Genomic DNA, 13,669 nt, shown 5'->3' with positions numbered 1-13,669 from the left:
GAGAGAAGACGACTTACAAAGTTATTCTGGATTCACTGAAAACCCTTAAAACAATTGATGCAGGGTAGAGGTTTGGCCTTGCTTGTCCAGAACAACCTGAAATGTTCCATACTGGGTGATAAGGTCTCGCAGCAGCTTTCCCAGCAGAGCAGCCCATGGGCCCACTTGTGTCCTCCTCAGCTTCACGTCCTTCAGGGATGAGCATATCCAGGCCTTTCTCCTGGTATTGTTCTTTCTCTGTGCATCACTTAGGCAACCTGGCTCTGGTGCTGTGCGATCCATCACTTCAGCCACATGTTTTCACAAGGAAAGTTTCCTCCAGTGGCTTTATGTAGACAGCAATACATCTGGGGCATGTTTCAGGGACACGCAGTCATGGTCATGGATTTACGTTGAATAAACAGAAGTTAAAAAAGGAAATACCACACACGTGGTGAACATAAGCAACATAGCTACAACTGCATAATACACAACACCTTTTATTTTCTGAATTTTGCAATGTTTTGTACTGTTCAGTGGCAGCGGGGTTGTGTTTTGGCTGTCTTTTCTACCAGGTTGTAGTGAGTTCTTAACAGTGGAAGTTAGAGCAGGAAACAAAAGAGAGGGGATAAAGCAAATACAGAAGTTACTGTTTCATGAATATTAGGATTAACTTATGACTTTACCAACCTCCAGTGCTCATCCAGCCAGCTGTTCATAACTATATAATACACGTAATAACCTGCTATCTGAAGGGACAAGAATGCACCAAAGCAAATGTCAAGCACCTCTGCTTGCCATGTAATCAAGTTCCTACCCATGTGCGTGCTGATAGTTTTCCATCACGCTTGGACCCTTGATCTGAAGGCTTGCTTGGTTGCCCAGACTCCTCTTTTTGCGTGTGGTGGTTGTGGGGAGTTCAAGGGCAAAATATACACTTTGACTTACAACCTGGAGACAACAAAAGCACCTGTGGGTTCTCTCTGATTTCATCTAAAAGCCTGAAAAATTTTGGAACCCTTCCGTTATGATCCACCTTTGCACTGTGTTTAACAGTGGCTTCGGTACTGAAGGGTGAGCTGAGCAGCCCATGAGATTATTCCATGGTATAAGTATAGTACTTAGCATTCAAATGGGAACTTGTGTCTTGAGCCAAACCCAATTATTTGCAAATGAATCAGTGCCACACGTCCTCAGGGGGAGGACTGTAATACCAAGTGCTGGTTTGAAATGTCATCTTTTCTGTGGGAGAATTCTCTATGGATAACACGTTAACTATTTTCCAATTAATTTTAGGCAAACGGAAACTGGAACTCACTGAGGTTTGCAAAGAAAATTCTACCTTTGTTCAAAGCCATAGCTTTCGTGGATTTCAGTTTGCTCCATTATGAAAGTCATGCCCATGTGAAAAGCAAGCTTTTCACTAAAGTTTGGCATCATAACCAGAGCTGGCACTCTTAGGCAGTGCTTTAATTACACATTATATTAACCAGTGTGAAATACTGAGCCTTATTAAGATAGCCAAAAGCCTTCTTTATAGTTGATTTATTAGAGCTTGAAATTAACTTTTCACAGTCCAGCTCAACACGATCAGTAGATATGGAAATTCAGCTGTGTCTACAGCAAGTTTCCCCGCGGTTATCTCCAGCGCTTGCTCCCTTCCCTTGCAATGCAGCTGTAAAGCCCGGTGCCCAGACGTGCCAGCATCAGCCGTCAGGCCGGTACCTCTGTTATCAGCGTCAGTGCCAATCTTGCAGTCTCTTGGAATGGTCTCCTGAACAAATGGAATTGTAAAACCCCCAGGCTGGCTGATGCTGGAGAAGTTCTGCTCCGGTGTGTTTGCACATCAGCATTCTTTCTCCTCCTGACCCAGTACTCAGTCTGTGGCTGGGAAGTCAGGAGCTCAGGCTGAAGTTCTAGGCAAAGTCAGTGGGATAAAGGTCCTTTGTTGTCCCTCTAGCCCTTGGAGGCCGGCGTTGTGCTGAACATTTGTCTCTAGAATAGCTGCACAAAGGCTTTGAATTTGGGCCTTCTGACATTTTCCTCCTCTCCAAAGCAAGAGTGTTACTTTCCACTTCACATGAGTTTTCAAACCATTTTCTGAAGATGGAAGAGCAGCACTTTCTTTGCCTCAGAAGAGCACCTGCCAGGAATCTGAGTAAAAGGGAATTTTCTACAAGACGCTGATGACAATTCTGGGTGTTTATGGATCTCTCCAACGAGCAATGATGTGCACATTTTCCACTAGTTGTACTGAGATGGTTCGGATTAGGTATGTGGAGATAACACAAGAGCACTGACATGAGTTACTGTGTTATTACCACTGGTCCAGTGTAGTTCCCATTACCACGGTTGTCTCGCCATTGCTGCATAATCACTTTGATTATTTCACTGGTAACTGTGTAAGTTACCATGACTGTAACTGTGTGGATTTATATGATGCTTGGGTGGGAAGCGTCCAGTGATGCTTTGGGCCTCTCCCTCACCGGTGCAGATAAACCTTTTGGTTATCCTGAAAGGATTGCAAATGCCATAACTTCAGACAATTTGCAATGTAGTTGGGATTTTTTTCCTCTTTTTTTAATTACGCTTTTAGGCTTGACTTGCCCAGTGAAGTTGTGTGTTGTGCACCAAGCTTACGGGAAGCAGGACCGAATCAGCATGGGATGGGGGAACGGCAGCGCGGCAGCTCCCTCCTGTTTAAATTAAAACTAAGCCACATCAGAATGTTGCCAATTAAGAATAAAATGAATTACTCTGCTCTCTCTGTAGGTGACCTGTCTCCACGATTTCTTTGGGGATGATGATGTGTTCATTGCCTGTGGTCCAGAAAAATTCCGCTATGCACAGGATGACTTTTCTCTGGATGAAAGCGGTAAAATCGAACACACTGCTCTCCAGTCTGTGTGTTTATTTGATTTCCGTTCACTTGCCTGTATCAGATAATAATGCTGCATGCTTTTGTTCTGTTGTTTAAGACCTAATACATGGACTTTAACATCTTTTTGCAATACTTGTACAGTCAGTTGATATTATAATTGGGCAAATCCTAACTGCAGTAGCCTGTCAGAACAGATGAACTACTACACCATTTGACATTTACTGCAAAATCTGGTAGTGTAAATCTTTGTGGTTTTATCCAGTTGCAGTCAGATACATTTTTACTGAAAACTAAGCAGGACTCCTGTCTACATATATGAATATTAAAAAATGGGAATAAGCACAATTAAAAGGAAAATCTCACCCTCCACTGCTTTGTTCTGCTGATTCAAAAAGAAGGGCAATAATTCCTTTTGTAGGGGAGGGGACTGGGACAGCACCGTTATTTCTCCCCGTTACAACTGCAAGCACGGATCTGTAACAATGTGACTCTCTATGATCAATTACACCATGAAATCTTTGATTTCACAGAATACACAGAGCTTGTTGTAGGAGTCACCAGCCACCCCACCTGGCGACTGTGCACCCCAACAGTGCAGCCGTCTGCTGGTGCCAGTGAGAGCAGCAAGAGTCAATTCATGGAACTTTGACCATTCAAACTAGAAGAAAATGTGGGCTCCAAACATTCAGGCTCATTTCCCAAAGCTCTGAGTATCCTATATAGGGAGCAGGAGCCCCATGCTGTCTTGTGTGCTACAAACTGCCTCAGCATTTAAGAGGATCTTTGCTGTATAACAGGAAGTCAAGCAGCCTTTAATCTCTAAACACTGTATTTTTATGACTCCTTTGCAAGCCTGATTTTATTTGACGCTGGTACTTCTGACCTGTGTACTCCAGATGAACCCATTTGGTGGTCTTGGGTGATTCAAAGAAAGGTTCCAAGGTTCAGCTGAAACTTTGCAAGCGGAGAATAAAGCCCGTGTCCGGCTGGGGGAGCAATCTGTAACGCGAGCTTCAGATTGTTTGAACACTCGGCAGTTGAGTCAGCTCCACGGGGAGTTCCCCGCTGTCAAACAGTTTGGATGCAATCCTGGCAGAACAACCTGATGGGAAGCCCAGCTCTCTGCCTGTGTTCCTGGTTATTACTAACTTTTCCAGCTTGGATTTCTCTAGCAAAAATAAGCCAAGCCTGCTGTTGGCACCCAGTAACTGCAGCTCTCAGGGGTATTTTCGGGGGAGTAGGGGTGCCCCGCACCTCTCCAGAAGCAGATGAGGAACTATGAGCCAGCAGCATTTTCCCTTTAGACACCCACTGTCCTTCCTTGTTAGGAGTCAGATGCTGCGAGAACTGTGAGTGCTGAGGTTTGCAGATGAATGTCACTTATTAAAATCTCCTCTGTCGTGGGGTACCTTTTCTTGCCTCTTTGGATGACGTGCACTTGAATTGCTGGTTTTTATGTTCACTCTGGCAGGACATCAGGAAGCAAAAAGAGAAATAGCATAAGAGGATTATGTCATCTTTTTCCTCCTGGCCGCCCACCACAGCTTCTGCCTGATAATTCCTCTTGCTGAGCACCTTCCAGATAATGTTGCTCTGTCTCCTTTGTACCGAGTGGTTTCAGCATCAGCCCTGGAAATCTCACCCCCCATGTGATGTCTAGAGGCCTCTTTACAGTAATTCAGCTCAGTCAGGTTCCCACCTTCAGAACCTTGTTTCAAGACGCTCAGGGATCTCCTTTGGTGGACTGACACTAACCAGCGGCTGGGCTGGACGAACTCCTCAGTCAGGCTTTCTGGGCTGGAAAATGCAAAGCTGGATTTCTTTTCAAGGAAAAGAGACCCCCTTGCTTTCTGAGATACCCACGAGATATATGATTGCCAGATATCACACGGGGGGCCAGGAGACACACTGTGTTCCAGGGAGGCCGTACTCCCGCGTATCTCACATAGCATTTGGTGCCCATGGCTGGGCAAATGAATTGTGCTCCAAGATCAAATCATTGCACTATTTTTGTTAAACAACTATATGTAAGAGCCTTGAAAAAATATTAGTTCTGCAGTGACTGAAGATGGTTTTTGCCTGTGTTTTGGCTTGGCTGGTTAATACCAGCAGCAGTTACTTGCACACTCTCCCTAGTGGCTATTGCAGTGTCTCATCAAACACTATATTCTGTAGTATCCGGGAGGGATAGTCTACCTTCCACATCTGTCCCCCTCCCAGCCATTGCTCTTCATGTATAAAAAACAGGGTCTGTATTGGTGCTGGAGCCCTGCAAGCCTTTCTGTGCCATCATCTGTGACAAGTAAAGTAAGTTGAAAGAAAACCCACACACTTTTTCTATCCCTGAGTTAGAGTTTCCAAAATCCATTTAGCAGGAGAGACAATAAACTCATCGTAGGTTTAACTATCGCCTTGCAGCATCCCTGGAGCACAGGGAGATGCTACAGCCTCTCTCCATATTCTTTTACTCCATGACCCAACAGCAAACTCTCTCGCAAACCATCTGGAAGAAGAAGAGACTGACTCTTGACTGTCTGAGAATGAGGAAAGCCTGGGGAAAAATTTAAGGCAATTAGATTTTCATAGATATACTGATATATAAATAAATAACACATACATTTAGGTCAGACAACTTGTTTTTCGGTTGACCAACTATTTATCTGCTCTGTGCTGCCTTAGTTGATTCCCAGTAGGGAACGCAGTGCAGGGAGCCCTCAGTCCAGCCCTGCACGCTGAGCTGAACTTTCCCATAAAAACCCGTCCGTATGTGGAACATTTAATTGACGTCTGTAAAAAAGACCTGATTTTCACATCTTGGTGAGGACAATCTGTTGCAGGAGACGAGGTGAGACCAGTTAGCCTTTGACAAAAAGGAAATCCCCTTTTTACTGCCTCCTTCTTAACTGGGTTAATAACTTGAGAGGTGGAAAGTGCTTTTTCTGTTAGCTCTCAATGTAAGTAAAGCCTGGTTTTGAAGATCTGGCGTGCCTGAAATCCTGGGACACCCAGAGGTTTGTTAGCATTTCAGTTCCCTTCTGCAGGACGCTGGAGATCATGTTTACATTTTATCCTTTTCCTGGCCTATTTATTTTTTAAGAAAACACAGTTGAGATTCTCATTTGCTCATGTCTTTAAGTACATAAATCTCCTAGACTTGTTTGTACAAACCTTTCTGAAAGGGGTGAGTGGCCAGGACAGAGGACGTGTTTGGTAAAACCATTTTGTCTTCTTTGCTTTTTGCATCTGAAAAGTTGCAGCTTGTTGAAACCGCAGAGGAGGTTGATTCTGGCTGGGTGAAATGTCCCATCTGGGGCACATGTCCCATCTGCCACTTACAGACCTTTATGTCACGCCATGAGCTGGTAGCTGGCTTTCTGCATCCGCATCAGTTGCACTCATCATTCCTACCATTAGGTCTTCCTGCAAGAGTTACAGCAAATTAACTGGTTGTTTTGCCTGATTCTTCATGCAGTCAGTGTCGACCATAGTCCTTGCTAGCCGGTGAGAACCAAGGCAAGGGGAAGGGCAGAAAATCTTTGGTAGGACACAGGTATGGAGATGGGAGCCAGGTGATCTTGTTTCAGCACCTCTTCTAGAGAAGCAAAGCTGTTCTTTTTGCCCTCCCCCTAAAAAGTCTCCTTTCTGCCCTGGAAAAAAAGTGGAGATACCAGCTCTTCCCTTGCCGTTGGTGTTTTCTACAGCTCTTGGGATACAAAGCTGCCCCTGGGTGTCTGACAGCTGGTGTCTGTGGGCAGCGATAGGGGCAGGGCTGTAACCAGGGTTCTGTGTGTGTCCGCAGAGTGCCGGGTGATGAAGGGGAGCCCCGCGGCCGCCACGGGCAGCAAGTCCTCTCCCACCCCGCAGAAGAGCTCAGCAAAGAGCCCAGCCCCCATGCGCCGGAGCAAGTCTCCAGCCGATTCAGGTAACCATCAAGACGGTGAGTGATTGTTCTCTGCTGTCTGAATATTAACTGTGCTGGAGAGGAAGACACATACCTTGTGTCTTTGGATACACTGACGTTGGGTGTTTGCATATGAAACAAGCTGGTGCTAGCGTACAGGGGCCCTTCATAAATATTGCAGAGGGATCCTCTGGTCAGTTAAGTGCAGCTGTGCACCACAGTCTCACAGTTTCCTGCATTAACAGAATTTTAATAGAAGTTTCCATTACACAGGCCAGAAATCAAGGCCCATAATGCTCCCATATGTTCCCTATAGATACAGACTGATATACAATAACCCCCTGTGCAATGCAAATGTTAATTACTGTGCAAGTCAGAAGTGTCTCCTTCTAATCATTGTATAAAGAAGACCAGTGACCTTGCAAGTGGAGAACGAGCGATGTGTTTATTGATGTGACATTCATTCAGTAACAGAAGAGAAGGAAAATGGGAGTTCTGATGTGCTGCAGCAGCTCGAGCCATTGGAAGTGTCTGGACTGGCAGGGTAGCACACCCAGGGAGCTGCAGAGCCTTCCGGTTGAAGGCTGGGCTCAATATCACACTGCTGCTGGTTCGTAGTTTTTAGCAACATATGATGGAGAGGGTGGATCTCCAGGTGTCTCATCTGTCTGCCTGTTTATTTCCAAAAGAGAACCAGACATCGCCTTTCACTAAAATGGCCAAGTCACCAAATAAGCACCTCAGGATTCCAGGAGAGCTTCATAGCTAAATTCAAGTGACCCACTGTATTAATGCGGGTGACATAAAACAGAAATTGCTTTTCACTTTCACAGTAACACATTGCATATTGCATGTGGACACCACACAACAGTCAACCATCAGTAGATATTGGATTACTGGATATAAAATTCTCCTGACAGTATTCAGACCGATTTTTCCCAGGAATAATTTAATTTGTTTAGGGTCTCTTGATGTTCTTCAGCTACTTAAAGACACAACGTGAAATTGGTTGGCACATGCAAAGACTGTGATTTTTAAAAAGTTATTTATTGCTAAGGTGGTTGTGCATTCAGAGAGTTTTCCTTCAGGATCCCCGTGTTGGCTGTTCCTAAACTCAGGGTTCCTATATTATAAAAAGCTTTTACAATCCCAAATGCACGGTAAAGTTGCGTAGGTACATTGAAGGCATTATGTGAAATATGTGAAATATGTTGTTGATTTAAAAAACTAACTCCCATTCATGGATCTAGGAGTCAGCTCAAGCATGAGTCATGAAACAGCTTTCATACCTTCTCCATAAGGATCAGGTGCTAATTACCACCAGAACTAGACTTTATTGCATGAACATATAGTCTAATGTGAAATGGCAACTATTGTGTTCCTAATTTTAAGTGACTGAATGACTGAAAGGAACAAAATGATGTGTCATCTGATGAGGTTTAATGAACACAGTTAGTGGAGCCTTTCAGAAGGAGATTAAAATAACCAGAAATGCTGAACAATAGCCAGCCGCTGGAGTTAAGGCCAGTAATGAAGGACAAATCAGGTTTCCTTAATCCATCCAGACAAGAGTCTTTCGTACTTCCCTGTGATTTCAATACAGAAAAAAATAGCAGCTTGTCCTGCTTAATGAGAATGTAAAAGGACTGAACTGTTTTCGTATGGACTGAACATGCTAAAACAGACACAGGCAAACTAGAGAAAATCCAGAAGACATTTCCCAGGGTTCAGAAACTGCTTTGGGAGGGAAGGTTGAAGGGCTGATTCAGCTTAGGAAAAAGGAAGATCAAGAAAGGACTGTTTCCCACTGTTCAAATGCATTTGCTGTGTTATAAGGAGGGTAAGGATCAATTTTCCTGTGTGCCTATCAGGGATAGGACAAGACGTTGGTTTAAACTTTAATACAGGATATGCAGATCATATATTAGGAAGACTTTTCAATTATAAGCTTCTAAATCGCTGAAGCGGGTGTCCTGCAGAGCCTGTGATTCCCAGTCAGACTTGAAGATTTTAAAAAACACTTTAGACAGATCTGTACTGGGGATGATCCAAATACACCTGATCTCAATTCAGAGCTCAGAATTGGAGTTACAAAGCTTCTCCGGTTCTTTCTAGCCTCTATTTTTCTTTATATGACGTCAGCTCTGCTAAATGACATAGCTTAGAGCAATAAAAAACAGACTAAACTACATCTGCAGTACACCATCCAATTCCTTCTCCTAACATGACAGAGGAAAACTGGGCACAAGGAGATAAGTCTGCACTGCTGCTGTGGTCCATGAGATTTAAATGGGGCAGGATCAGTGTGAAGTTTGGCATAATTTCTTTAACAGACAGCTCCAACAAGAAGTCAAACCAAACAAAAGACAGAGCTAAATCTCAGGGGAGAAAATCATGATGTCATTTGCCGTTACTTCTGTGTTATAAAAATATTAATACATCTTACAGTAACTCACATAACAACCAAGGATTCAGTTGTATAAATACATGTGCTGTGATGGTTTTTAAAACCAGCATGCTCTTGGTCCTTTGCAGTACGGAGCCACAGGTCCCTGAGCTGAAATTGGAAAGTGTCTTTTCCCCAGCGTTGCCTTGATTTGGCACAGGGAGCTGCCGCTTCTCAGTCCTCTAATGGAAGCGTTTGGATAGAGGGACAAAAGCATATTCACAAGGCAGCAACAATTAGCAAAACAGCTACAGAACGTCAGTCTGTCCTGACGGCAGGTCTGGCTCCCCAGGGTCATTACATATGAATGTGTTAAAAAGGCAGCAGATGTCTTTTGGGTTGCACACGAGATAGAGCAGCTTGCTATCCCACTTGTGCTTACTTAGCTTCTGCTAGCTGACAATCCACAGTGCGCGTCCAGCGGAGAGATCACCCTCACAAAATGTGACCAGAAAAGGTGCCAACGCTGCAGAGCTGAGTGCTTGGAAGTCAGGAGGTGCCTGGGTGAAGGATGCTCGTGCAGCCTGAGCTCTGCCACACCAGTCTCTATTTCTCCCAGAGGCTCCTCTGTCCTGGAGGAGCTCACTAAAGGAGCTGCTATTTCTACACTTGCTTTACGCTGTCCTTGTTCTGGTTGTTGCCTCTCTTTATTTTCTCACGACTCTTCAAACCCAGACCTGGAGACAAAACTATCCACGTATTTCAAGTTTTTTTCTCTCACTCTCGCGATGCGTGAATGTGTGCTCCTCAAACTAGAAACTCATCCACAGAACCCTGGGAACCCAGTGGAGCAAGGAGTATTGACCTTGTTTTACAGTTTGACAGAAAAGGAGGTATTTCCGCACATTTTGAGCACTGACTGTGATCCTTGGGCCCTGCTTTTTCCACTTCTGTTCATTGATGGAAACGTCATTTCGAAAGATGGACCTCAGTAAGCTCATTTACAGGTCTCAGGGCTCATCACTGCTGGAAATTCAGATCTGGAGTCTCAGTTATCCGGGCAAACCTGAGCAGCACTCAAGGAACAATTGCATATGAGGAGTTTGGCTGAAATATCTCTGGGAGAAGCAGGCACACAATTCAGTTTACCAGGATCTCTCACAGCCATGTAAACAGGATCTGATGCCCTGTTCTCCATCCTCTCTCTCATTTGCTGGACAAGCCTGATCTATCTCCCAAGTACAAACTATGCACTGAAGGAGGTAAAATCCTATGAAAAAAGGCAGTGCACGTGTTCACGCTGTTAAAGGATGTGTCATAGCCACAAAGGGGCTTGAAGGTAAATTGAGGTTGCGAAGCAAATACAATGACATAAATAAGATATAATACACAAATAACATGATGGGGAAAAAATAATTAAAATGAAAGCCAGTTAGAAAGAATGGTTTCCAATAGTCAAGCTTCTGCGAGATCCTTCACTACCGTAAGTCATCAGCAGATTTTAGTGGATCCTACCACCTGGGATCTGCTATTTGCCTCTTGTTATTTTCTTGCATTTGAGTTCAAAAAATGCATGTAAGTTTGATTATGATCACTATTCTTCATCATCAGACACACAGAAGATTAAACTGGGCTTCTTAGTTGTTGCTCCTGCTGCAAAACTCTCTGTGTTTGTAATGATACGCATTCATCTCATTGGATTTCTGATTTGGGTGTCATGTCTGTTTTTTCATTGGTGCTCATAAAATATTAACACCCCTGCTGTAGCACTTAAAGGTCTCATTGTATTAGGGAATTTATGTCCTTCCCTACAGCAATTACATCTTTTTGCTGCACACCGACTGTTCTCCCAGCCTTCCTGTTAGTGGCAGGGAAGCTGAGCTCTTTGGTCATTTAATCCCAGGCACAGCTCACTACAACCAGGGCATTCCGGGCAGCTTTTTGTCTAGTTTGTAATGAGTGTATTTGACATCTAACACTTCTTGTGTAGGATCCGGGATATCTGCAGCCTCCAGTTTCCACTCATGCCCTTCAGTGCCATGTGGTTTCAATTGTGTTCAACTGTTTGAGAACATAGAAATTGTCTTTTTGTTTTTCTGGTGATGTATATCTTGGATCAATTTGGTGAATATTTGTAGTGTTAAAATATTGCTCCTTCAATATAGTTTGTATTTCATTTATTTTACAGTCTATTATCCTGAACAGCTGAAAGCCTTAAGTTGGGTGAACAGCCATGCTGTTTGCTCATTTTTTATCTGCTGCCTAACGTGACTAAAACATAGTGGTTTTGTGTTAAATGTTTGGATACCTTCCATCTCCCTGATGGACAAAGATCTTCCTCTTGCTTGTCTGATCACCAGCTTCTGTCTCGTTTTCTGACAGCAAATGGGACCTCAAGCAGTCAGCTGTCGACACCCAAATCAAAGCAGTCCCCGATCTCCACACCCACCAGCCCAGGGAGCCTCCGGAAGCACAAGGTATTACGTTTCTTATACCTTACTACATCTGTTTCTTCCGTATTCTACTCAGATGTGTACATCATTCAACTCATGGCATTCTTCTCTGGAAGCACAACTCCTTATGTTGAAACAGTGCAGAATTTGGCCCATTACTCAAAGGGTTGGGCTCTAGCGATGGTGAACAACGAATCACTGGCCTGTTCCTTCCTCTGGAGTTATTAACGTATGCTGGGGATCATACATATGGATCAGTAGAGATAACTTGACCCTGAGCTTTGATCACTGTCTGAAAAAGTTCACAAGTTATTAATGGATGTGATCTTCATATAAATCCTCCTCTCTTGAAAAGCCTTAAATGTGGGCACATCTGGTCCATTAAAGAGCAGGAGAAATGGAAATGTTACCGAAGCTGTAACACATCACTTAAAGATGCTTCTCAAGGAATTTTTTTTGTTAATATTATTCAAGACCATGCACTGTTTTACAGGAAATAAGTGATTTTTAAATGCTAATATAGTAATCGTGTTCTGGTACAGTAGGCAGTTTTCCTGGTAAAAAATGGAGTGTCTAAAAGATAGCACGGCATCCTAGCTGAGATCAGTGAACCTGTGCTGGATCATAGATAATTCATGTATTGATTTATTTAAAAGATACAGCAGCAGTCACAGCTTGCTTATGTTCCTGTTACTCAGTGTCATTCTGAGTCCAGACTCTCACTTCGTGGGCTTTCTCCTTTCTGGAATAGCCACAGTGTTGCTTCCAACAGTCTTTACTTGATACAGCAATTGGAATTTGGACATAAATGGAAGTGTGAGAGGAGGTCAGTGGGATTTCTCTTTAGGAATCAGAAGGTACCTCTCGGCCCAAGTTGCATTGACTTTAAATTCTGGAAGAGTAATTAAGAAACTCTGATGGGGTGAGGTTTTTGCAGTCAGCAGCCACACGTAACCCACAGAGGTTTAGATTACACGGGTTGAACTCATCTTGTTTGAGGATTATGCTTTTTCTCAAAGCAAGGAGCAGTAGCAGCAGCTGGACTACAGTTGTTATCATGGTGGAGCAAAGCACAGAGAATTCAATGGGAAGAATCCCCAGAACTCCAGTGGGCTTTGGATTACACCTCTGACATGTAAGAATATGGATCACAGACCCTTGCACGTGGGGCTGAGTGGTACTGGGGAGCCTGCCGTGGACTTTGGCCTTCTCAAAAATCAGATCTTTAAGATTTTCCCAACATATGGAGAGTTTGCATTTACTCAGCTTTATTTGACTTCCTTTAGTAAAGCCAAAGCTGAATCCAAATAAAATCTGTGTTTTCCTTAGGAACTCACTCTGATCTCAGCTGCTCAGTCTAAGTCTGAGGAAGCACACCAATTTTAACACAATTGGTTCAGATTTATTATTCATTTAAAACTGAGAACAGGATCTGGCCCATAGTCTGAATTTGCTTGTGAGTATTTCAGCATCAGTAATGCTGTCATCTGCATCCTTCGCTTCAGCCATCAAGGACATAAAATACTTTCCAGCACCATCTCCTGTAGGACTCTGGTGAGGAGTGTTTGCTTCCTGCTAAAGACAAGTAAAACTCACCTTCTTTCATGTTTTATGTAGGTTTTCAGCTGACTGATTCATGACCTTTCCAGTGAAGCCCCTAGAGAACACTGTAAGAGATGCTGACTGCTGAGGGCAAAGCCAATCCATCTATGAGCCTCTCCACTAATTTAAGCCAATCAGCAAACACCAATGTAATATTTTAGGTCACCAGAATATTCATGCATCATTGTCTTCCTCCCAGAAGCAATTTCCTGCTTATGATGAGGTCGCTTTTCTTTTTTTCCCCTAAAACTCAAATGATAAATGCCTAAGTTGAGTTCACCACAGAGTTGTGTTTTACCCCTTCTTATATCAGGATTGTTGCAGGTTTATTTTCTGTGTATATGGCCTTTTCCTCATTTGCTCACAGTTATTATTGGTGGGTGGGTCTGAGTTCAAAAAGGTCCAAGGAGAGCTTTAGCCCTTGAGCAGGTTTGTGTTCCTAGTTGCATGCAGAACTCTAAGGAAGT

General features: G+C 43.6%; 1 protein-coding gene across 6 annotated transcripts in view; it reads left to right on the top strand.

The window, feature by feature from the left end:
* The window catches only part of DCX (doublecortin), a 75,191-nt gene that overhangs the window by 49,623 nt on the left and 11,899 nt on the right, over nucleotides 1-13,669 (top strand). For 2 of the 6 annotated variants that reach the window (XM_065846480.2, XM_071813603.1), the window contains 3 exons: nucleotides 2,752-2,854; nucleotides 6,660-6,797; nucleotides 11,530-11,627. In XM_065846480.2, coding sequence (XP_065702552.1) covers nucleotides 2,752-2,854; nucleotides 6,660-6,797; nucleotides 11,530-11,627 — 339 coding nt within the window. The remainder of the gene's footprint in view (nucleotides 1-2,751; nucleotides 2,855-6,659; nucleotides 6,798-11,529; nucleotides 11,628-13,669) is intronic. The other 4 variants (XM_065846483.2, XM_071813604.1, XM_065846482.2 and 1 more) reach the window with 3 other exon arrangements.

Source organism: Patagioenas fasciata, chromosome 11 (assembly GCF_037038585.1).
Source record: "Patagioenas fasciata isolate bPatFas1 chromosome 11, bPatFas1.hap1, whole genome shotgun sequence".
Taxonomy (NCBI): domain Eukaryota; kingdom Metazoa; phylum Chordata; class Aves; order Columbiformes; family Columbidae; genus Patagioenas; species Patagioenas fasciata.
Note: the sequence above shows the minus strand (reverse complement) of the source record. Positions and strands in the feature narration are given on the sequence as shown.